At 37.5% G+C, this 26,095-nt stretch overlaps 2 protein-coding genes across 4 annotated transcripts in view; both read left to right on the top strand.

Moving 5' to 3' along the window:
- The first annotated feature begins 759 nt into the window (after window positions 1-759).
- Window positions 760-5,896, top strand: cox7a2b (cytochrome c oxidase subunit 7A2b). The gene is made up of 4 exons (XM_066723271.1): window positions 760-888; window positions 1,736-1,825; window positions 4,492-4,576; window positions 5,641-5,896. The coding sequence occupies exons 1-4, from the start codon at window positions 871-873 to the stop codon at window positions 5,694-5,696; spliced, it is 249 nt and encodes an 82-aa protein (XP_066579368.1). The 5' UTR covers window positions 760-870; the 3' UTR covers window positions 5,697-5,896.
- A 4,106-nt stretch (window positions 5,897-10,002) lies between these two features.
- Window positions 10,003-26,095, top strand: part of col12a1b (collagen, type XII, alpha 1b) — a 75,286-nt gene continuing 59,193 nt past the window's right edge. For 2 of the 3 annotated variants that reach the window (XM_066723046.1, XM_066722964.1), the window contains exons 1-10: window positions 10,004-10,265; window positions 12,192-12,302; window positions 17,769-17,885; window positions 18,394-18,537; window positions 19,770-19,829; window positions 20,806-21,069; window positions 22,287-22,451; window positions 23,104-23,277; window positions 23,665-23,955; window positions 24,653-25,255. In XM_066723046.1, coding sequence (XP_066579143.1) covers window positions 12,233-12,302; window positions 17,769-17,885; window positions 18,394-18,537; window positions 19,770-19,829; window positions 20,806-21,069; window positions 22,287-22,451; window positions 23,104-23,277; window positions 23,665-23,955; window positions 24,653-25,255 — 1,888 coding nt within the window. In that variant the 5' untranslated portion in view covers window positions 10,004-10,265; window positions 12,192-12,232. Of the gene's footprint in view, window positions 10,266-12,191; window positions 12,303-17,768; window positions 17,886-18,393; window positions 18,538-19,769; window positions 19,830-20,805; window positions 21,070-22,286; window positions 22,452-23,103; window positions 23,278-23,664; window positions 23,956-24,652; window positions 25,256-26,095 lie in introns of all 3 variants that reach the window. The other variant, XM_066723119.1, reaches the window with a different exon arrangement.

Raw genomic sequence — 26,095 nt, 5'->3', positions numbered from 1 at the left:
ATTGTACTTGCATATACAACAGCCATTGTGTAACAACTATTCTACTACACTGTAACTACAGCCTTGTATCGTAACCACAATATTCTACTGCACTGTAACTACTGTTTACATTGCCAAATTGAAACTATTACTGTATCTCAATAAAGTGCAGTACAGCAGGGTCTGATCCTGGAGAGCACCACACTTTTAATTGCAGGCAATAGTAGAGTTACACACACATGGCTGTCTTGTACAACAAGCTTGTGTCCTCTACATTTGATAACCTACTCTTTGAACACATGACATGTCTTTGTCGTGTATAACACTATTTGGCTGTATGTCAATATACAGATGTAATGATACAAAAGGACTCAGTTTTGAGCCTCAGCTCAGTAGTGTACTAGTGTTTTATAATGCAGTGTAGTGTTATATATAGTAGTAGTGAACTAGTGTCACATGCATACTGCTGTGGTGTCACTGCTTCTGTCAAGTATACTTCTATTAAATACTATCATGGACAATACCTATTATCATACTTATGCTATTGACCTACTTTGATACTATCACTTGCGCATACTATTGATAATGCCACTACCAAGTCTATTTACACACTTCTGTACAAACTACCACTAATAGTAACATGCAAAATAATAGATATTCAATACTATATTGTACAGATGAAAAAATACTTTAAATTCTAGTTATTATTTAACGATAAAAAAAATAAAAAAATGCTGTCTTTATTTCCCAATTTCTGATTTAGCGCTGACGTCACTGTGACCCGGAAAAGAACAACGCCGCGGTGGTTTATGGGATAGTGAAGGAAGTAAGTCGTGCCTTGGTGTCCTTGTACAGCTTTACTGCAAGGAGGAAGACCAATACTCAGCCAAGATGTTCAGAAACTTGCTGGTAAGTCTTATTTTATTCTTTATTTTTCTGTAACATAGCATTATATTATTTAGCGCAACAAACAGAGTTGTGTGTTAGCGTCGTGTGGCTTATTTGAGCTGTTTTGACCCTTCTCTCTCTCTGTATAATGCTGCACTGGTTAGTAACATCGGCATCTGCAGACAGCGGTCACAGGCTCTGGCACAGGGCCTGCAGGCTGGAAATACGTTTTTAAAATAAATGAAACGCACAAGAAAAAGTGGTGGCCTTATTTAATAGACTGTGGTAACTCAATTAACGTCATTGTGGTGCTAAAATAAAATAGTGAAATAAGTGTTTTTCTCTACCACTATTCCTGATTTTAATTTAAATTATTTTCAGGGACAGTTGCATAGAGTATACAATTCCACTGCACACTACGTTTTATACAGAGCGTTTTATGACTTTGCCACTATACTGTTTATTATCAGATCAACTATAAAATAAGATTAATTATGACCTCGTATTATTCTAAAAAGAGAAAGTGAAACCATTGAAATCTATCTTCACTATATTTTTATTTCCGCCACTAATTGTATTGCCTTAGTTTCATTTTATAAACCACAATACATAAAATAAGTCGTGCATTATTTTATTTTTGTACATTTTTATGAGTACCTATGTGTGTTTGTGTGTATGTATGATATATATATATATATGTGTGTGTGTTCAGTTAAAGGTCAAAACGTGAAAATCAAGCAATTGCAGGTGTACAAGTATACACTTTTGAAATGTATATCTTATTATGTATTTGTTTTCATACACAGATTACATTTTCTCATTCCAGCTTTGTACAGAACTGTAATAATCGTCTGTTTTCATGCCCTAGGCCCTCCGTCAACTGTCCCAGCGAACGCTCAGCACTGCGGCCCGCAGGCAGGTCCAGAACAAGGTCCCTGAGAAGCAGAAGATCTTCCAGGTGAGGCCGTCTACAGTGGGCTTTCATGTGCTGAAACACAGTGGGATCCATCTAAAATTAAATGTGCACAACGTTTCAACAATGTCAAGCAATTTTAAATAGGGAAAAATACAGCCATGAACAAGTCACTTATATATATTCACCCCTTTCACATCTAGTTGTTTTACAAACTAAAGTGTTGATGCATTTAATACACAAACTTCTCATCAACTGGAAGAGGCAAGACATCATTTTGTGTGAAGCAACAGTTAAGGAAAAATAAAAACTGTAATGTGTCGGTTAGAGGTGCTCTCTCCTCTGAGTCAGTCCTTGGTAGCACCACCTTTGGTAGCAGTTACAGTGGTAAGTCTTTTGAGTTAAAGTCTCTACCAGGTTTGTATCCGTACCAGTCTTTTGCAGACTGAAGAAGGTTTCCCCTAATGGTTTGCCATCTAGAGAACCACACTGCTGTCATTGTCCTGCTGAAAGGTGTCAGTATCTCTTTCAGGAGAGAAATACAAAAATATATATATCCTGTTTCTTGCCGGGGTTAATTACAGATAACAGGCATTGAGTTTTGACAGGTAGTTTGGGGCCAAAATGTCTTCACAGGATCCAGTTCCCTGCAAATCCCAGAATGCTTCTTTTGTACAGTCAGTGGTTTAGAACATGAGACATGCCTCTAGACAGACCAGCTATCTGTGATCTTTGGGGCAGCAGAGGACATTTAAACATAAAATAAAATAGATGATACCATTGACCGTGACTTTCACAGACAAGGTCAGATGTTTTCCTGATTTGATTCTGCTCATTAAATACCATTTGTCTCCCTGTTTTCACAATTTCTTCCATAAAAGCATGTATGGCTTCTCTTGCTGAGTCAGTGGTTTCAATGCAGTGTTTCTTGTCCCCTTTGGGAGTTTCGTAGTCTTTCCCCATGTGTGATAGTCAGTGATCCTCTGCTTAATTTAGTTGGCCCATCATATTGGATTCTTGAAAAATAGTGCATGTATTGCCTTGTTTACATTTAGTCATAAACTTTAATGATAGATGGGGCCGTGTAACACATGTTTCTTAACGAGTTGTGCTTGTATTCCTTGAATTCTTTAAATCATTTGACAAGTGATTCATGCCTTAAAACCTGTAAACACACAAATCAACCACCTGTCAGAGCCTGGTGTGCAGAAGAGGAAACAGACAAAGCAGGACTATAGTGGTGGTGTGGTATAGAAAACAGACTATTACATTTAAGGGTGGAATGGAGACACAATGGTGTAATTAAGTTAAACCACCACCAAAAAAGCAAGACATTCTCCACAATATGACTCGAAGGCTTTGGTTATTACTTTTTAATCTGTCTTTGTGCAAAACAGTTTCTTGGCATCTGGACCTGATCTGTTCTGTTAATTATTTTGTTACTGAGTTAATTTGTAACTAAGTAATTGATATACGGTTATTGAAATGTTTGGCAATGGATTGACAGTATATCATATTGTGCAACAAAAAGTACACCTTGAATGAGAGGCCCACACTTGGCAAAGTGTGATTTCTAGATTGAAATGCACATTCTTAGCTTTAGAAACATACAAGGGATTTCTAAATCCTGTCTTCCCTCAATAAATGTATATCGTAGTGCATTTCACCAGTGATGCTTTGATAATTTGTGCAGATGGATTACACTTGTTTCTGATTTTATATCAATGTCTGTGTGTTTTTATAGTTTTGAAGTTACTAAATGTTGCTGGTGTTCACTGCAGGCTGGAGTGACAGTTATGCATGTGGTGTCCAAAACACACATGGCTAAATCTGAAGCGGTGTCTTTGGATTAAATGCTTTGCTAATTCTTCTTCAGTTCTGCAGCCTTAAAGCATTACAGAACACTCAATTATTGATACTTGTAATTTTTAAAAGGTTCTTTTAGTGCTTTTGGAGCACTTTGCCCAATTGGAGAGGTTTTGGAAGCCATTCATATTGCTTCAAAATAAATTCAACTGCTCCCACCCCACACAGAATTATTTCAAAGATCCCTTACGCCAAAGCACTGTGCTTATGCTGCTTGAAAGATGTCGAAGCAACGTCAATAAAGTCTTCTTTCAAAAGGCTTTTATTGTAATCTATTGTGTTAAGATGCAGATGGCAAAATAACTCTATTTAGTAGGAATTCTTTCTCAGTGTCCGCTCTACAAATCCTCCAGGGAGGAGAAGATAAAGACTTTTTTACATATTAAAATGTAAAATGAACATATTTTAGCTTGTTCTGTGATATTTTAAGACTTGTTTAAAGAAAATGCTTTTTTTCTCATTTACTTAGTGCTAATAGCTTTGTTGCAAACACCTGCTCTGTGGCAAAAAGGCACTGCATGTATATATTTTAACTCTTACATTTGTGAATTTATCATAATGCATTTTGAAAGGAGCATTATATTTTGTGTTCTGTATTCTACTGTGCTGTAGACTGAAAGCTGAATGTAATCAGAGCTTTGTATTATAGGGCAATTGGTATTCAAGTTAAATTGAAGTCTTTATTACACTTACATGGTGCTGTATGCTTTAACCTGCCAACAACTCTTGCAGGAAAAACGGTAGAGGAGCCACTGGCAGTCATTTTAAGGATACAATTACAGTGTTCAATAAAGGGTGTGCTTTATAGGAGATGCTGGTCAATAACCCAGGTGTCTGTGTTACAGGAGGACAATGGCATTCCAGTGCATCTGAAAGGAGGGGCCGGAGACGCGCTCCTCTACAGGTTAACGATGGCTCTGACAGTTCTGGGTAAGTCCAATAAATCCATTGGAAAAGCTTGTGAGTAAAGCCTGAGGAGCTGGGTGGCAGATGACTGTATCGCTAGGAGATGTTGACAAGTAAAGACTAGATCATGCTACTCTTGAGTTATGACACCAGCAATTATGTCACCCGTCTTGGCACTGTACTGTATAAGATGAAGTGTTACCAGTCACACACACACAGTTTGCAACATCTGGGATTATGGATGTGATTTAACAGAGATGTCTGGAGCAAGTCTCAGTGTCTGTGAGGGTGTAATTGGCATGTTGTGGAAATGAGAACCAAACGCTGCAGAGTTCTTTCTCTCTCAGCCCTAATTGCATGTAACAGCCCCCATGTGCTGTTTGTCCAATGTTTTCAAAAACATCTTTTTAATAGGTTATGGGGTCATTTTTTTCATAAGTCCCTGTATATGTTATTCATGAAGGCCTTTGATTTGTTAGCACTTGACAAATGTGTGATGATTAATGTTGCCTCGCCAGTTAAGAGAATAGCTGCTTCCCTTATTATTGTTGAATGTGTTTTCCTTTGTGTCATGTCAAACTTTTAAGCCCCTTCACGCCAAGTTTTTACAGCTCAGAGCTGGCGATCTGCTGGTGATGTAAATTGTTTCATAACAAACCCAGCATTTATGCCTTCTCTGAATTATCTTGCGAAACAGTTCATGCGGAAACATGCCAAGTAAATATGGATGAGGGTGGTAAGGCACGGCACAGTTCATCTCAAGTGTAGAAGATGTATACTACACAAAACACAACTTTTCAGCTCAACACCACATTTTTCATTGATTATCTTGAATTGAATTAGTAGGATTAAGAACCACTTTGGATGAAAGCAGACTAGTTTCTCTGTGTGAATGTGTTCTTTGCCTTCAAAAGCAAAGGGCAATGCGTCTTAATATGACATTTGCAAACCCCTCCATTTTCTGGACCCTGAGAAGCAGATCATAACAACACGATCGCTTCTGTTTACTGTGTCGCAGTGCTTTGCTGTAGAGGGTCATTCTAGGATATTTATTTTGACGTTCCCCTATTGTGTGCTTCTCTCTGCAGGAACCGGGTATGTGATCTATGAGCTGCTCAGCGCCGCCCTGCCCAAGAAGAAGTGAATGTCCCGTCCTGGATGTTCATCTCACGTACCTGGAGACAGAGACCGGGTCCAGATGTAAAGATTCCATGTTGATCTTCAGGGAGCTTATTTGTCCTTGTCATAATGAGCTTTTTTGTTCCACATTTAATGGGATCAATATTTATTCATTGTACTGTATGAACTGCAAACAATAAAAGCAGTTTTACATTAACTGTGAAAGATGTTTGGTTCCTATCTCTTTGTGCCGCTGCAAGGAAAAGTGTTTGTAGTAATCGAAAGGGCAGCACAGATATAATATGGATGTACTGGTGTTGATGCGATGATTAATGATAATATAAAGCAGTTCCCTCAGGCAATGAAAGAGACTGTTACTTAGATCTGTATCTTGGCTATTACGATGTATTATTAAGGACAGTTTTCCATTTACCATGTATAGAAGTGTGATCTATAAATCTTCATCCTCCAGCGCTGCGGCCATTAAAAACAATGGCTTTCTTCTCACTAGAAATGTCAGTAGACCACAAAGTTAACGACGAATACCGAGCCTTGACATTAAAGCCGTCAAGAAACCCCAATTCGCAACTCGCTAGTAATGCAACATGAAATATGAATGGGTCTTTTGGGCATTAAACTGAGCAAGGAAAGCTGAGTTCCCACAGATCCTGAGCATCACAAACTTCATTTCCAGGTCTGGAAAAGTAATGAAATTGCAGAATGAATAAATAAAACTGTTCCCGGAAAACTCATCGAAAACCATGAGTTTGTAATAACCACTTGATGGAGCTGTGCAGTAGGACATGACCGCACTGAAAGGAAAGCTGTTCATATTTACACTGAATAGCAACGTGAAATGTGGTGAAATCTGCTGAGATATAATGGAAAAGTCAAAGTGGAAACGCACAGAATGGAACCACCTCTATATTCTATATATATAGTTTTCCCTTTCTGAAACCCGACCCCTTGTTTGCTTATAATGTATAAAATAATTATCTATTTGTGTATAAAACTTGTAGATGAGAATATATATTTTCTGTGCTTTTCTGTTGGATAATCGACATGCATCTCTAACTCACTGTCAATTTAGATTGGTTACACTTGTAGGTTTGGCTATCCTTTTGCTTCCCTCCACTGTGGGACGCTGGGGAGATTGTGTTCCACATGCACATGGCTTTCAGGACACAAAAGAGATTCACTTGCATTGCTTTGTGTCAAAAATTAATTACTGTGATTTATTTCTAGATTTTCTTTGTGATCCTTGAATAACATATTTTTCAGCAGCCAGAGGTTAAGCCCAAACCCCTCTTATGCTCTTTATTTTAGCATAAAAGGAACCGTTATGTTTAAACTGAATCAGTAATACAAAATAGCACTTTGTGATATGAAAAATGTATGTTGAGTGTTCTTAAAGATGAATCTGTGTTGCTCGGTGGATCATAGTAGCAGCATGACTCAATTTTGTTTCCTTTGAGGTTCCTCAGGTTAGGTGTCACAACAGATTTTAAGAAATTATGTATATTTCCTTTGCAGGAAAATGTAAATATTATTATTATTACTTATTTCTTAGCAGACACCTTTGTCCAGGGCGACTTACAAAATATGAGTCATGATTTTTGAGAAGAACTAGTTTATTTTATTTCTTCTTTTGTACTCTTATGGCCAAGTATTTATTTGGCTTGATTTCTCTTACCTCCACATTGTATTAGAACAGCAAAAGAGCCAACCCGACTGTTTTGCTGTAGTCCAGACAGCTAAGGGTGTGACATTCACAGTTAAACCCAGTGAACGACTTGAGCTGTGGAGTGAAGACAGTGTCTCATGTGAATAAGTCATGGTTTCAGCATCTGACTGCCAGCCCTGCTTTGCTTCTATGCAGATGCTATTGCTTGCCGCAGGTCAATAGTGTCTTTGTGTCAGTTACATCCCATCCTACTGTATGAATGGCACTGGTGTTCCTGAGGAGCAAGATCACATTCATGATGCAACCCTGGTCCTAGGGAGCCTTCGTCTACAGGCTTTACTGCTAGTTTTAATGGTCAACAAGTAGAGACCTGAAAAAGAAGTTCTACTGTCATAACAAGCAAATAACTGGTCCAATTAAGCTATCCATAACAACTGTATATGAAAACTGAAATGTAGGCACATCTATCTGTAAAATAGACTTACTCAGGAATATGGAGATATATCTTCTTAACTTTTTAAAGCTTATAATTAGAAGTATGTGTATGGCAATGCTACTCCTGGTCCTGGGGAGCAGTGCAATAATACAGAGCAATTCAAGGCATAATACATTTTACAAATTCACAATTTACACAAGTGTATATGAGATATACAGTAAACAACATATGAGGTCTTACATCCTAGAATGGAAAAGTGCAGACAAGATGTTAAGTCAAAGTTAAGAGCTAAGGGAAAGGGGAAGGGAACAAGGAACTCAGTCAATTAAAATACATTAATCTGGCCCTAATCCATGGATTTCAAGTCTCAGGTTGTGAGGGAGCGTGAGATTGGCTGCTGACTGCAGGGATGTCCACCAGAGCTGCAGTCAGGTGGATGATGAGCCACAGATGAGCTTCCCTGAGACACTTTCTGACAGTTTGTGCTCAAAGTCTTCAGTTGTGCAAACCCACAGTTTCATCAGCTGTCCGGGTGGCTGGTCTCAGACCATCCCACAGGTGAAGAAGCCGGATGTGGAGTCCTGGGCTGGCCTGGAAACACGTGGCCTGCGGTCGTGAGGCTGGTTGGACATACTGACAAATTCTCTAAAACGACGTTGGAGGCGGCTTATAGTAGAGAAATGAACATTACATTATCTGGCAGCAGCTCTGGAGGCCATTCCTGTAGTCAGCAGGACAATCGCTGTGCTACGGTATTTCAGTTCTCAAAGACAAGTGGCATGGATAATTCTCAGCAGGGTGTTCAGTTTGAAGAAAGATCTCAATCCACCCAAATTTTAAGTGCCTCAACCTCACCTAAGCAGAATGCCTTTTCACCACTAGAGGGAGGTGTTTGCTAGGAAATCGCAGAAGAAATGAACGAAATACAACTCTACAGTAGACTTGTATTTATATTTTCAGACATTAATTGTTTCCTTCAAGCTACCATACATACATATTACCAGATTTAGATGTATAGCCTAATTACAAATATAAGAATAAGCGCTTCCAACATAGATACACGAGGTAGATTTTTAAGGCATTGGATTGATGTGCACTTGCTTCCCTTTTGTGTGGAAAAGTAGAGAAAAACTGAAATAAAGTGTTGTACAGGGGCCAGCAAGGATTGTAATAGCCTTTCAAAATGCGCTATCCAACTTGCTTTGACAAAATTAGAGAAGAAAAATGATTCCCAAGTCAATATGACTTTCATATCATATGACATTAATCCATTTATGTTGCATCCAAGCAAAGTTGAAAATGTGTCTTGCAAATATTGTTTTACAGATACAGATTGCTATATACAACTTTTTATTCAGATGTCAACCATAATTTACATTATACCACTATTAGTTTTGGGAGTTTGGCTATATAAAAAATGTTTACTTGTACTTCAGTGTTTCCGACTTTCCCAGAAGGTGTGTTAACATCCGTTTTTACTTACTGATTTGATTCATATAGATTCCATCACCATGACTAGTTTAAACACATGAAAGGGATAGAAGATGAAACTTTGTAATCAGGCCATTAAGAACACATTTTCACATTCCTGTGCTGCCCATCTGTATTTAATTTGCCATTTTAATATTATGTTTTAATCGCATGGATAAAGATCACTATTCTGTGTAGTTACGAATAACGCTGAAAATATATTCTACGATTTTACTTTTCATTCAAAGTGTTTATTTATTTTAAGTAGATGGTCAGTTGCCCAGGTTGGAATTTGTAATGAAGTACAAATGTGAGATCAGACAGTTGGAAGAATTGAATCAACAGATGTTGGGCTTTAATTGCGTAAAACACCTCAATCACAAAATAAATATGCCATTAAATACCTCTTCATTGACTTAGCAAACACATTCAATTGAAAGGATGTGACCACTGCCTCTTAAATTGTGTTCTTGAAAGAAATAGCATTGTGTTGTTTAAGATTTTCCATTGTCCCATGTTTCAAAAATCGCCTTCATGGTTGCCAGAGACAAAAAACAAGCTCTCTTCTGGGTTTCCAGACGCAGATGCTATCATCCGAGCATTTGTAGAAGACCTGTGGCACCAAACACTGGGATGACCATCATGCCAAAGGAATTCAGAAAAGTATGCACAAGTTTCCAAAAGTATATCCCCACTTTTGGGAGAGTGCAGACATCAAGTCATGGCAGGGTTCCACGCTTGCTGGGTTTCGTAAGAGCTTACGATAGTAAAATGAGATTTGGGAACAGCCCCCTATTAAGTAGCAGATGGGGGAGAGAGTCTTCCCACTTGGAAACAGCCTTCCTTACTGGGACATCTGGACCAGGAGCTCCACGGCAGCGGAGCCACGACCGAGTCCACCACCTCTCCAGACACCCGGGCGCAGTTTTGCATCAAGGGGCATCTCCAGAGACGGCACTTCTGGACATTTGAACTAGATCTCTATATTTTTCCAACTTCTCCAGGTTTGCAAAAACTTTTGATTAATTTTCCTTAAATATCTCTCTGCCACTGTACTTTCAGATGCACTTCTTGAACTGGAACTGGAGTGAGAATGTAGTATTGAATTAGTTAAGGCTACCAATTTTTTCTCTTTTTTTCTTAATTTTTCTCTTTAAGATTCTTGCAAGAACTTGAATGGATGGAACTGAAATGGTTCTTTAAAAAAAGTATCTCTGCAGAAGTATCTCTTTCAGGAGTACTTCTTGAATTTGAGCTGGAGGGATATTTAAGCATTGAATCCCGGTTCTACCATTTTTTTCATTTTTCTCTGTAAGATTCTTGCAATAGCTAGAATGGATGGAACTTATTTTTGAAACTGAAATATTAATATCCCTTAGGAGCTTTTAATGTTTATCTCGATTTATGATGATGATGATGATGATGATGATGATTAATATTATTTTTTATATTATTATTATTATTAATAATATTAATAATAATAATAATAATTATTATTATTAATAATAATCCTATATGATTAATAGTATGGCGTTGAATCAGATCAAAGCTAATTGCACCTTTTCCCCTTTTCAGCCTTAGGCACACAAAATATATACAAATATTCTGTCATCAATCTTTGTGCTTTCATTTTAAAGTTTAACCTTATTTGTGTTCATTGCGTACAAATGATGGAAACTAAAAATCAACTATAGAACATAATTGAAAAAGCAAAGTATGGACGTTTAACTCGTTATAGCTATAGGCTATATTGTTTCTTTGTTATAGACTCTTGGTGGTTTTGTTTCCAGAGTGATGTTAATGCAATAGTCTACTGAAAGAAATATGACGTGTTTGACCTCGGGCACCTTTCATACATATAGTATATGTTTTACATAGGAATCCGAAACCTACAATACTTTTTAAATACATGTATATATACAATGCAGTTTGTATACACAGTTTAACCTGATTCAATAATTATATTGAAAACATATAGTTTTGTTTTATGATTCATAATTTTTTTGAGAGTGCATGGTCCAAAGGTTTGAGAAATAACTTTGAGGCTTGTTCATCCCATGATGACTCTAGGAGGCGCACTTTAACCAAGAACGGGACTTTTATTTTATTTGATATAAAGCATAAAGCATCTGCAGTGTGCAGTAGGAACCGATAAAGCCCAAAAGCCACGCTGAAAAAAGTAAATTTGTTTTATATTTGAAATTGGAAGACAATACTTCCACATACAAGCATTGAAAAAAAAATCCATGATTTAGAGATATGGAGAAAAATCCGACAAAAAACGGATTACAATTTATTTATATACGTTTTTATGGACCCGTAGTTAAATTACATTCTGGAATTAATAAAGATTAATAAATAAAGACCCTTTCCCAACTCACAGTCACGGTTGCGCATGTCTTTGTCAATATTTATTAGCACTACCTTTATTAATTTAATGTAAATTAAACCATTAAGTTAATAGACTTCATGCAATTCGTTGGTTGAGGCTAATTTACCATTATTATTATTATTTTAGATGAACAATACATTGGACAGGAGACGCATTGTAGACTAGGGGCCACATTATTGACCCAGCTCCTATGGAAATGTTGATGTATATATATATATATATATATATATATATATATATATATGCTCAGATGCTTCCCCCCCAACTTGAACATAGTAGTTAGCTAATAGATTAAACGTTTTTATGTATTCCAGCCTTATATTTTAAACGGCTGGTGTTTTCTCGTTTTCTCTTAAATACATTACCTGCCAATCGAAAACACCAAATTAACCTTAGCTACAGGTAACTGAATTACTTATTATTTTAGTTTTTTCCTATGTCATGCAGACCATCTATTTACTCCTCCTTTTATGAAAGATGAGTAAAGCCAATGTACTCTTGGTGTTTGGGGTCTAATGCTGATGTCTCCTCATTGCAGATCCATTCATGTGCTCCTGATTCAGAAACAAAGAGCTCAGAATGAAGATCAGGCTGGCGTTGGCAGCAGCTGCCTTGCTGGCAGTGTTGGTTTCCTCAGTCGATGCTCAAGGTAACCAGCTTCTTCTTCTACTTCCACATCTGTCTGAGTGACCTATCTTTTACATGGTACACCCCCCCCCCTCCTGTGTACATGTATTTTTTGATCATAAGTTACTCATAAAATGTGATTTTGCTTTGGTCAATTTCACCAGGACAAAATAATCTTCTTACCTTTATCTTGGTACAAAACAAAACTTAAAAATCTAATAAAATAAGATTCGTCTAGAAAAAACAAAACAAAAAAATTAAATAAAAAATAAACCAGTTTTATTAATGTTGAAATGCAGCTGCTCTACTTGCAATTGTCTGTTTAGCTACAAAATAACTGCATTATTTTAAACATTATTTGAACATGATCAATAACCAGTTTGTAACACTGCCATATAATACATCAAATGTCTATATTTGGTAAAGTACTAAACAGTAAGATTAAATATATAGTAAACAGTAGCTATAACACCCAGAAAATATAATAATAATAATAATAATAATAATAATAATAATAATAATAATAATACATTATTGCATAGGAGTTGTATTGTTATGGTCGTTATATATATATATATATATATATATATATATATATATATATATATATATATATACATTTCAAATCAATAGGTAGCCTATACTTTTTTTCTTTAAAATGTTGACTTGTCTGTGTACTGTGTGTCTCGAAGAAATGGGAATTTATGAAGACAAAGTTAACTAGTCCTTAATCTCAGCAGGTGCATGGTGAGTCCAAGTGGAAATATGTTGTAATGACGTCAGGGTCGGTCATCCTCTCATGAGTGGGTTTCTACAGGGAAGATTCAATTGGGCTTTCCAAATACAAGAAAGCAAAGTGAAAGCACTCCATGATCTGATTAGTTATCTAAACCGTTTTACATGTATACACCCTTAAAAAACAGAAGAAAAAAACAACAAAAAAACAAACAAACCACCGCTCTTCAGGGTGTCAGTGTGGCTCGATGGAGCGGAGGCTGGAGGAGCCGCTGGGAGGCGGTGGGACGGGGTGCAGGGATGGGGTGCAGCGGTGGGACGGGGTGGGACAGGGTGCAGCGGTGGGACGGGGTGCAGCGGTGGGACGGGGTGGGACGGTGGGACGGGGTGCAGCGGTGGGACGGGGTGGGACGGGGTGGGACGGGGTGCAGCGGTGGGACGGGGTGGGTCGGGGTGCAGCGGTGGGACGGGGTGCAGCAGTGGGACGGGGTGCAGCAGTGGGATGGGGTGGGTCGGGGTGCAGCGGTGGGACGGGGTGCAGCAGTGGGACGGGGTGCAGCAGTGGGATGGGGTGGGACGGGGTGCAGCGGTGGGACGGGGTGCAGCAGTGGGATGGGGTGGGACGGGGTGCAGCGGTGGGACGGGGTGCAGCAGTGGGACGGGGTGCAGCGGTGGGACGGGGTGCAGCAGTGGGATGGGGTGGGACGGGGTGCAGCGGTGGGACGGGGTGCAGCAGTGGGATGGGGTGGGACGGGGTGCAGCGGTGGGACGGCAGGGCCCAGCTTACCGAGCGACTGGCAGGCGAGTCGGGAGGTTAGACATGGGACTGTCCGCCGCAGCGCCATCATGCCTCTGAAGTCTCCCATCTCGGACGGGTGGAAACGTCTCGAAACGTGTTAAATGAACTGTCTCCCGTGAGTGTTACTCCACAGCACACAACCAGTTATTACATAAGAAAGAGCCTCCATGTCTGCCTTTGCCAGGAGCATAAACCATATGAAGAAGAGGGGAACATTTGGGAGCTATATTGAGAGGGTGACCTGATGTGAATTAAGAAGACCAGGGCCATGCAACTAATTGAGAAAGCTGTCCCTCTTTTCCTCAATCTGTTTCTCTTATTGCATAACTCTAATTTTGTTTATAAATATGTGGTAAATTACACAATGAGACACAATGAGTACAATGCAATGGATAAATGTCTTAAGGCTTGATATGGTGATGGGGTTTATTTTGAACAACAGCAACAGCAGAAACAGTTTTTCTTTGTAGTTTTAACTGTCAGCTTCCCAATGTTTCAACTTCCATTTTTTTCCTCAGGGGAGCATGCCATTTAAACTGCACTAAACAAAGTGATACAAAATGTGTTACTCAAATCAAATAAACATTATGGAACTGTTTAAGGTGAATTTATATATATATATATATATATATATATATATATATATATATATATATATATATATATATATATATAATTTTGTAGATAGCAAATCTATAAATTAGATTAAATAATTGGAGGAGGCACACGCAGTTTTCTTTACTTTTCTTTATTTAAAAAAGCCTCCCTAACTTAAATATATATGGTACAGCATATTTAAGTAGTTTTTGTTTCTCAGACTACAAGGTTTCAAATAAAAACCTTAAGGCTCATATAGCACCGATCAAGATATTTAGGAATGCATTCAAATATTCAGTTCAATTGAAGTCCACAAAAAGCAAAATCCAGTACACTGCTGTTCTCATAAGACATTGGTTTTAATAATGCACGCATGAGTAACAAGACAAATTATAGCTTTGATAAGATCATAAAGTAAAACTTCAGGAGTGTGTATATAATTAAGAAATCTGAGCACCTCAGGAAATTTTACTTTCTTTCAATATTTATACTGGAATCAAGCAAGCATTATTTTCACTTTTAGAGGTCTTTTTATATATATATAAAAAAAGTTACCCAGTGGTTAACTATGAAATCATACAAAGTGTGGTTTTAAGGTCTGTTTTATACATTATACCAAGTGTTCCATAAGGAAATATCTCTCCACTGGATGGTTATTTAATACAGTTTCCAGTACTGTGAAAACCAGATATGTCTTCTTTAAAACAGTTTTGTGAATATATGCCTCAGAGGTATACAACTGACTATGACATAAACGTCAGACAGAATGGATAGTTGTCCTTCTCTCCTTTTAAACTGCTAATTGTCCTTATCTATTTTCTAAGGGGTGGAAAAAATTAAACAGGCATGAGAAATCAATTTTCAAGAGGCACAGAGACAAAGAGTCCTTTTAGGCTCCTATAAGCCTTATTAAAATGAATTGCTGAGTTTGCGGTCCATAAGGAAACTTAATATGAAGTAATGTTTAATGTTAGCACATGGCGTGGAAATACCTTGGCATCTCTTCTGCTTGTCTGCAAGACTTGGGTCTTTCCTTCTCACTGGGGAAGATATTGGCCAAAAAACTGTTTGTTAGGCTAGGATGGGGTTTGAGAAACAAAACAGACTCCTCTAAGGGAAAAAGGGAAATGTCTTTTGGTCACTGTGGCATGAAAGAACATGACAAAGTATATAGTATTTGACAGAATTAAACTGCAGATCAATGTGGAAGCCAAAAACTTTGGACTAGGTTTGTCTCTGTGCCTCTGAGAGCCCTGACAAAGAGCCTACGGGAGCAGGGTATCTCTTAATTACACTTTAGATTAATCCAAAAATAGCAAACAAATAAGTCGACAAGCCCAGAAGCTGAAAATATAATGAAAAACAGTCTCAGGGTTGTGAATTGAGATCGCGAGCGCCGCAGATAGCGTTATTGAATGAACGCAGACCTCCATTTTTGAACGGGTAAGCAATTTGCCGAAGTCATTTGAAGATTTCAAGACTTCCCCTGCGGTCAGTGTGTGAGTTTGGTTGGAATCGGCTCATTTGGAGACAGGAAGGGAACAGGCTGGGCTGCATGCTGACCTCCCCAGCAGCAGCCCAGGACTCGGCCACGTCCCTTGAATGTATCTGCAAGGTTGGTGATCCTCCTTTTCCATGTACGAATAAAGCTTTGCTCAGGTCATTTGTGTCTGCCTGTGCATTAAATTTGTCCTGAGCTGTGGCTTCTCAACAGTATTTTAGAATGATATTCTTGCATCCCCCCCGCCCCCCCCACACACTGCTACAGTCTTGCATGTAAGTATCACCCTTTAAGCTTAATTCATGCAGACCTCCTTTCGCTGCATCTCATTGATATGTTTAAGTCGAGCATTTGCATGTGTTTCACTACATTTTCATTTCATGGACTGGTACAGAATGTGTATAAGAAGTGCCCATATTGTTCAGCATTTAAGAGGACTCCTTTTCAATTTTCACACAGTAGAACTTAAGACGAATGCAAAATTCTGATCACTTCAAGGAGCTTTGGCCTTTGACGATCATTAAAATTGCTGTTTTTGTTCATGCATTCGTTGTCAAAGGCAATGTAAGAAGGCTCTTGACTGACTTGATTGACTTGTCATTTTTTATATTAAAACAATCAATAATTAATGGCCTACCAATTACGTTTCTTATTAATATGAGAACATATTCCTTACAAAAAGTGCCAGCATCCCTATTTATAACTTAACAAGCAATTTGTGTGTGTTGAGCTTTCACACCTAACCATCTAAAGTTCTAGTAACTCTGTTCACTTGTAACAATTGTCAGTTTAAAAAAATGAACACCAGAGATGTAGTAGCTAACATCCCTCTCCTAATAGCATAATTCACTTAATTTGCAAAACCTCACGCTTAGGCTACTGGGAGGAGAAAGTGGAATAGAAAGCATGTTGAGCATGAGGACTCTAAAAAGAATATCATTTTAAAATATGTTCATATGTGTGGTCCTTCTTGTACATGGAGGCTTTTGTCCAGTGCGTTAAGTTGTTCCCAACAACTTTTCATGTACATGTGCATGAGTCTGTGAACCTAGTTCAACATAAACAGCGCGTCTTTTTGTTGTTTCAACTGGAAAGATCTCTCTGTACTCAACTGTGTCCCTCTTCATTTTGATTGTGTAAATCGTTTTCCATCACTTCATTCAATCTGTGAGCACTTAAGACTGAAAAGAAAGTACACAAGAGTCAAGTGTGACGTATTGTGTATTCTTTTAAAAGGTTTGCAATGGATGTGTCTTGTTGATATGTGCTACATTTTAAAATACACAGAGAACATTGTTTTTATATGTGTATATACACAGTATATATAACACATGGTATAAATTGGTTAATCTCACCTAATAATAATCTTACTATCTGACTCCATTGTATAATCAGTATCTGAGGAATGTGTTGTTTTTTGTTGTTTGTTTTTATTCTGTTCCATCATTTGTTAGCCACACTGTGGAGGCTGGTGAAGCATGCTTTGTACTGATTGCACTCAGCATGTACGAGATGGTCTATTTGATGTCTGCACCTGTGGAAATTGTTGTGTGAAGTCATTGTGTTTCTTTGAATTCCTGTGCTTGATTTGCTGGCTATGGGTACATGGTCTGAGCAATTCAAGCGGATGTCATTTTGCTCCAAAATGGCTTTTCATATCTGTTATGTTGTGTTATCTTTGTCATCGTGGTGTTGGTTCCATTTCTTTCTCCAACAATGAATTTAGGATAACAAAGGATTTATTGTTGGAACAAATTTATGCCAAAAAATCACAGCTTTGCTTATATGTATCATTTTAAAACATTTGTAGACTTCAGGCCTATTGGAATTAACACTGATTTCTTTCTCGCTTGCAGTTGAACCCCCTTCAGATTTGACATTTAAAATTCTTAATGAAAAAACAGTACAAATGTCATGGAAGCGACCATCTTCTGCAGTACAAGGGTACAGAATCGAAGTGGCCCCAAAAGGAGGTATGTAATTTTCAGTGCAACAGTTACAATCGTATCTTATAGATTATAGTTTGCTGTTGCCAAGACCCTAGATTTATCCTCTCCAGGATCTTCGGAGTGCCTCATTTGTCTTTATAAATATATACAGATGTACTCTAAAGTATTAATTCCTTTCAGTTGAGACAATGATAATCCTGCTTCATTTTGTAGTATTTAACACTTAATGAAACTAAGTTTATTTAACAATAATATATTTTTAGAGTTTCTTGAACACGGATTTAGCCTAGAGAAAGATTTGAGACAGAGGTTTGGTAAACATCGGACTGCCAGGCCATTGACTTCTAGGGAGTAGCAGTACAATTTCCACACCCTTTAAGTCACATCTTGCAGTTTCAACCTAGAAAATGAGTATAAAAGTAGTAAAGTAATTTGAAATGTCCAGGAATGGAATTCCCTAAGTCTGTCTTCTACAACTGTCAATAACTACTGTGCATCTAATAATGCTATGGTCTGTACCTCTTTATTGTAGGCATAATTGTCAAGGAGCTAAATCTCCCCTACACTACAACAGAGACCTCAATAACAGATTTAAGTCCGGGTTTAGACTATGAAGTAACCATATATTCATATTATGGATCTGAGGAAAGCATTCCTATCATTGGTCAGCTCACAAGTAAGTAAATTGCAATATTTAAACAATAATATTATAAACAATAAAACAATAAGGATCTTTTTGTATTTGTAGCTGTATAGTGTCCTACATATAAATCATGAAGCAAGCAGAGGAGACAGCATACTTGACTGTAACTGACAGAGAAATAATAATAAAATCCTTGCACAGGGTTTTTGGTCTTTGATCATATTAATGTATGTCATACACAGCATAGGGAAATGTTGAGGAGTATTTTTTGTGACATAACTGGGCAGCTGGACAACCTTTTCATGGCTAATATTTCTAAAAATGATCGCCATGGACACCTCTGAAAAAACATTTAATGATATCATTTTCACTTTGGCTTGAACAATACCATTTTTATTCACAACAAGGTTTTGATGTCAAATACTGCTTTCGGATATGATTAAGAGATTAGAGAGAGAGAATTATATCATACTATTATAATTCTAGGTTTGGGGCCGGATTAAATCAAAACTTCCACCCACCCGCTAATAGGAAACTACAAACCTGTACATCATAGCGGTTACATTTATGATTTGAAGAAAGTGGCATCTTACTACAAATGAAGTCGCAACTGAGTACAGTTTTGTAGTTTGCTATTAGCGGGTGGGTCAAAGTTTTGATTTAATTCGGCCCTTAGTTTGCTTCAATTATGTAATCACAAACATCCAAACATGGTATACAAAAAATTTGATTTCTGTAATAATTCATTTTAATTTACTGTATAAAGCTTAATCTAAACTGCTGCCATTTTCTTATTTGTATGTAGAAGAATTGTCTATGCAAGCTTGATAGATCCATTTTGGGGATATTACTGTATTCTTGAAAAGTTACTTTTGGTCACATGCTCACTTATATTCTATATTTTATATGATCCTATTTAAAATGTATCATTTGAAGTATATTTTATTAGGACTTCATGGGTTAATCTCTTTGGTAGTTATTGGTATGTAAGCACTCATATATTCTAATTTAAAGCCAAGCCTCCACTTGTGGACTGCTGCAAGCATTTAGCCATATATTGTAGTAAAATATTTTTTTATAGCTGCTGTCAACAGGACTTTGGGAGCAGTAGCTGTCTGAGTTGCTCATTCTTCCCTGGGTTTCCTGTGCCAATACTATGCTTGCAAATTGGAAAATGGAAAATATCATCCCTATGGGGCATACTCCTTCTGCATTGTGTTTGTATCTAAAGTGTACCTTGCGCTAACTGTGACACTTTACTTCAGTTCAGCCAGGTGGAGCAGAACCAAGTGGCCCCCAGGGGAAACCGCAAAGAGAAGTAGTCAGTAAGTAGTTTGCTTTCCATTTAAAAACATTTGCATTTGGTGAAGGGTTTTCTCCATCGACGTAGTGGTCCATTTTGTGAAAAAGGAACTTTGCTAAGATAAAAAGAACATTCTATAGAAATCAGAAGCTAAACTGATTTACATTGCAGACCACTTATTTATTGTGTAACTGAAGAAATCCTGGTATGCCATTGAAGAGTCTGTTGTGGTTGGCTGGTCTAATTCCTCATATAAAGTGGGTACACTCACTTGTGTTTACAGACAAGAAAGGCTTGTCCTCGATTAACCTTCTCTTGAAACACTAGTGCGATTGGAAAAGCACTAATATTGTTAGGCAGTGATCAGATAGAAAAGTGATGCAATAGTTGTCAGTTTAAGCCTCACAACAATTAGCCCTCACACAGACTTTTCAAAGAGTGCTGGTACAGAGGTAAATTCCTGCACGGAATCATGATGTATGTGGTTTGCAGCTCTAAAGGCAATTGAATTACCTCAAATTTAAAACAGGACCCGCAGGATTAAAGTTTTAAGACAGTAATACATGAATCATCTCAATTATCGCTATTGAATCATTTAGAATGTTCCAAAGAATGCGAGGGATACACGGCTTGAAATCCAGAAGGGCTAGCAGACATAAAGCATTATGACAGCACTGAAAGGTTTTGTGATGAATTGGAGATTGAAACAGTTTTGTGACTTTGTGTCCAATGGTATGGTAATAACAAAAAAAATCCACAGCAACATTTTTCATTACTTTTCTAGAACATTTTCATATGAAAATACACATTTACATGTATCTCAATCGACTTTTTCTAATCTAGAAACTCAAGATATAGACATAATTCCACTAGTTATCCAGTCAGGTGATCGGTTCATTGCTCTCAAGCTACCGGTATGCAAAAGAAAAGTCATCCACCAACTTTGTAAAAGTTTACTTGACCAATTTTGCTTCTTTCGTCCCCCCTTCTTTCTCCAGAATGTTCAGTGAGTGCCATTGCAGATTTAGTGTTTCTGGTGGATGGATCCTGGAGTGTTGGAAGGGAAAATTTCAAACACATTCGAAGCTTTATTGCTGACCTGGCATCTGCGTTTGACATCGGAGAGGATAAGACAAGAGTTGGAATCGTGCAGTACAGTACAGACACAAGGACCGAGTTCAACCTAAATCAGTATTTTAAAAGAGGCGAACTGCTCCGGGCCATCAACACCTTGCCTTACAAGGGTGGAAACACCATGACAGGTAGGATTATTATGTTTTTAATAATGACTAAGCTGGCATTATTAAATCACTAAGTGTACATTCTTATACATAGTGTTTATTATGATAGGAATTTAGGAGAGATTTCATTTTGATGTTATTCTATGAAACATCTTTTGATCTCACAACCAAATTGATGTGACAATTTGAAGTCTGACTCACCAGTTGACTGAAATAGTTTGTGGGCGCTCCCCAGTTATTCCTGCAGGAAACGATTCAGACAAGCTTACATGACATAAAGACTAATGCAAGAGAATTTTAGACGTTCATTTTCAATTTTAAATGAAACTGCATGCAAAATATTTATTAAAGGTGCATGTAGGGGGAGCTTTGATTTAGTGACAGTAGTATTCATATGAATTCAGCAGATATTGTACATGAACAAGTTCCAGATTAAGTTTTAGTCTTTTCTGAGTTGCATAGCTGAAGCTCAAATTTGTGCAAATTTTGGTTATCCTTGCAGTTGAAAGTGCATTAGGAATATTCTATCATATGATGTACAGAGTATGACAAACCCAATGTTCCTCTCTAGGATCTTGTTCATAGACCACTGATATCCTTAGTTTCTATGCTTGCTGTTTACTGTTTAAAGCTGCTCACTGAATAGTGCAGCCAGTCGTTTGAAAGGTCTGGCCAGATGCTGTGACAAAGCAGAACAGACTTTCCAAAATGTGTGACATTTGCAATGCATTGCAACTCGAACAGCAGGGTTTTTCAGGTTTAAAGTGTATATATATATATATATATATATATATATATATATTAATAATGGAATAATAAAATAATTTTCAGCACAGTTTAAAGAAATGGAATCTGCTCTACTATTAATATTAAGACAGAAGATCTTTGTAAAGTTTGCAGTGAATTTGGATTGAAAATACGAAACCTTTAATGTTACATGTTTGATAGATTTTTCATATAGATGCACAATGTAAGGTACTACAAAGTTTTATGATTCATTTTAAGGGGCAATTATATGCATTTATTAACTATTAACAAGACGCTTAAAAATGCATATGTAAATTATATGTCAGGTACCAGACTGCTATACTCCCATAATGAATGCATAACTATCTGTTAAGTATGATTACCAACATACATTGACATGCTTTTGACCTGATGGTTAACAAGACATTCCCTTAATGTGAAGTGACACCAAAACAAAACACTGAATTGTGTATCTATTGTGTTCTATATAGGTGATGCAATGAACTACTTATTGAAAAACACATTTACTGAGCCGGCTGGGGCCAGGAAAGGATTTCCCAAGATTGCAATGGTCATCACAGATGGAAAATCACAGGATCCCGTGGAGGAGTATGCAAGAAAGCTCCGAAACATCGGAGTCGAGATTTTCGTTCTAGGTTTGTGATTATGGAGTTTAATAGCAAATTTTACAGATGTAATGCTGTTACTTGGCTAAATTACTGTGGCATTAGATAAGAGGAAAGCTCTGACAACAGTCTCTTAAAAAGGATGTGATTACGGAAATGATCCAGCAAATCTAGTTGTAGTGTGTAAGATCGAGTTCATTTGATGTAATATAATGATAATTTGCATGTTAAATGTTTATTTTCATTGCTGCTGCCCAGAATATTATAATACTTTCCATCAAAACCAGAAACAAAAAGTGCATTTAAAATTATTGGCAGTAACAGTCTCTCTAACCTATTTGTTTATGTAAAGGTGAAATTAAATTACTGTAAGTACAGCCTTAGGAGGAAAAGGGAAAATAAAACACATTATTTCTTAATATTGAGTTCTCTAAACAAATTGCTCTTTTCACTTTTTACATTTGACAGTTCTCAGAGAATATATAATGATTTAACTTACAATGTACTCTGTAGAATTGAAGGGTTATAGTTTTATAGCTGTTGAATTCTTAAAGCTAGGCTTCCCAGATTGATCTGTTTTGGCAGACAGCAGGAACTACTGTGTTAACATTAACAATAACAATACTTAACAATACTTGTACTGTAAGTCTTATATGCTTTCTATGTTCTTAATGTGTTACAGGGATCAAGGGAGCAGATGTTGAGGAGCTGAGACAAATGGCCTCTAGTCCCTATAACAAGCATGTCTACAACGTGGCTAACTTTGATTTGATTAAAAATGTACAGCGTGAGATCATTACCCAAGTGTGTGCAGGTGTCGATGAGCAGCTCAATGAACTTGTGAGTGGAGAAGAAAGTAAGTCCTCACTGAAACTGTTATGTCCGGTTTATCTCAAGAACAGAGTCTGTAGGTAGTGAAGAGAATAATTAGGTTACAGAACCCTTTGTGGGGAAACAAATCTATAATATGATAACAGATAATTAATCAGAAATTTAATTGTCAGCTATTCTCATATATAAACCCTTGGTCAGTGATAATTCAATGTTAATAGCATGGTAATTAAACATTTATAAATCAACATTTGTGTTTAAACTAATGTACTGCCTTAAGTAAAATAAAATGAATATATACTACAACTTTATGCATTTAGAAGTACTGCCATAATTAAATGATTAAGAAATATCAATATTTTCCTTAGTAGTTTGGACATTTATCCTTTTCTATATTTGTTTGTTTCCACAGTTATTGAACCAGCCTCCAATTTACAGGTCACAGAAATGTCAGCCAAATCTATGCGGGTAACTTGGGATCCATCCCCCGGCCAAATAACTGGGTACAAGCTGCAGCTCATTCCTATGATATCTGGAAGTGACCGGCAGGAGCTGTACATGGGGCCCTTGGTGACTACCATGACTGTGAAGAACCTTTCTCCCGAAACCGAGTACCAGATTAACTTGTTTGCTCTGAGGGGTTTGACTCCCAGTGAGCCTGTGATGGCCATGGAGAAAACTCAGCCTGTGAAAGTGTCACTGGGTAAGAGTCCCCTTGTTTTGGCCATGTCTTGCATGAGAAACTATTTGTGTATTTGAAATGTACCTATAAGACTCTACAAACCCATAGAAAGTCAATGGACAGGGTTCTGTATATTCATTTATTTACCAACCCAGTCAGTGGAGTCTTAGTTAGTTAGTTTATAAGGTTGGAGTCTGTACTTTAGTTCCACTGCCCCTCAATTATAGATCCGACTGATTAACTCAGAAACTGTATCACCTTGGCTCATAAAGTACTTGGCTGACATTTCATACATTCCACTTGTACAGTATATACAAGCACCACTCAGTCCAGAATAACATTTATTATATTCCTATAATATTTAATCAGCAAAGTGGCCATGAACAAGTTCTGGGTACAGTAATATACATGCAATAAGTTGGGTGGTCCAGCAGGTTTTATAATTTGTGACTAGCAAATTACTTTAGCAATTTTTTTGGCCTTTTAACACTGTCTGTCCAATCCTGTTTTAACTGAAAAAATACTTTCTTAACTATGGAAAATGTAACATTAGTCTTTGTTAATGGATAATTAATAGTGACCGATAAAACCTGCTGGATTGTACATCGACGGTACCTGTCATATGCTATAACATGAAAGCTAAGCAAAGGAAAGAAAGGATCTGAAATCATGACCCCAGCAGCACACTTGTATAGTGACATTGTATTATTTTTTGTAGAGTGTTCTCTTGGAGTGGATGTTCAAGCAGATGTTGTTCTCTTGGTCGATGGCTCGTACAGCATAGGATTAGCAAATTTTGCCAAAGTGAGAGCTTTCCTGGAAGTCTTAGTGAACTCCTTTGACATCGGACCCAACAAAGTACAGATCAGTCTTGTCCAATACAGCAGAGATCCCTACACCGAATTTGCTCTGAACACCCACCATGACATGTCCGCTGTGGTCAAAGCAGTTCGGACCTTCCCGTACAGAGGAGGCTCGACAAACACAGGCAAAGCCATGACCTACGTGAGAGAGAAGATATTCATTCCCAGCAAAGGAGCCCGGCCCAACGTGCCTAGAGTCATGATCCTCATCACTGACGGCAAATCGTCGGACGCCTTCAAAGACCCCGCCACTAGGCTACGCAGCACTGACGTAGAGATATTTGCAGTGGGTGTCAAAGATGCCGTTCGATCAGAGCTGGAGGCCATCGCTAATCCCCCTGCAGACACTCATGTGTACACCGTGGAGGACTTTGACGCTTTTGAAAGGATATCCAAGGAGCTCACCCAGTCTATCTGCTTGAGAATTGAGCAGGAACTCAAGATGATTCTGATGAGAAGTAAGTACTGTCATAAAAATGTCAGATGCACTGGGCATGCTTGTGTGGCATGTCTGTAAATCTTAAATGCTAAGCATAAGTACCAAACTGTTTACAGAAGTGTGCAAATAAATATGTGTTCGTGCCAAGACTTCATATTTGGACATTATTGATGGGGTGATAAGTGCCACTATATTCATTGCGTTATCAAAACCTCCCAGAGACTGTTTATGGATTTTCCCAATAAGCATTTTAATCTGACCAGGGGAAACACTTCAAGAGGTAAAGTCACAACATGTATGTTTCATCCTGCGGCAGCAAAATCTCCAATGCAGTTTGTTTTTAATTAGTGTGTATATTTGATTCCAATAGTGTAGTAGATGTTATAAGCAACAAAACAACAAAAGCAACTTTATAGGTTCCCTGTAAATAGTAAGACAGTGACAAAAAAAAAATCTAAACTTTTGTCATTATTGAACTCGGAAAAACGGCGTTCTGTAATGTGAGCATCTCTGTATATAAATATTATATTTTACTATAAAGCTAAATGAGTCATAAGTTGCGGGGAAGTGGAATTGGATATCAGGAAGCTCTGGAGCTTGAAAAGTCAAAATAACACATAAAACATTAGAACATTTAGCTTGATCAAGCCACACATACACGGATAAATATACAGATAGCATAAACACACATGTTGCAATTAATCATACATTGGCTTTTCAAGCACTGAAAACATTTATTTTCTAATCGTAATGTTCTGCCAAGTAGTCAAACAAGGAAAGCAGTCACTATGTAAAATGTCTTTAAAACCCATGTCTTTGTAAGGAAAACAACCGCATGCCTAAACTCCTGCTGGACCGG

The sequence above is a fragment of the Amia ocellicauda genome, chromosome 1 (genome assembly GCF_036373705.1).
Source record: "Amia ocellicauda isolate fAmiCal2 chromosome 1, fAmiCal2.hap1, whole genome shotgun sequence".
In the NCBI taxonomy this organism is placed as follows: Eukaryota; Metazoa; Chordata; class Actinopteri; order Amiiformes; family Amiidae; genus Amia; species Amia ocellicauda.
The sequence above is the reverse complement of the archived record's forward strand: the minus strand, read 5'-3'. Positions and strand labels throughout refer to the sequence as shown.

Excerpts from the sequence above, each read along its gene's own strand:
- cox7a2b (XM_066723271.1), top strand. Across the intron at positions 1,826-4,491 it reads AGAAGCAGAAGATCTTCCAG|GAGGACAATGGCATTCCAGT; the intron begins GTGAGGCCGTCT and ends TCTGTGTTACAG. Across the intron at positions 4,577-5,640 it reads GATGGCTCTGACAGTTCTGG|GAACCGGGTATGTGATCTAT; the intron begins GTAAGTCCAATA and ends TTCTCTCTGCAG.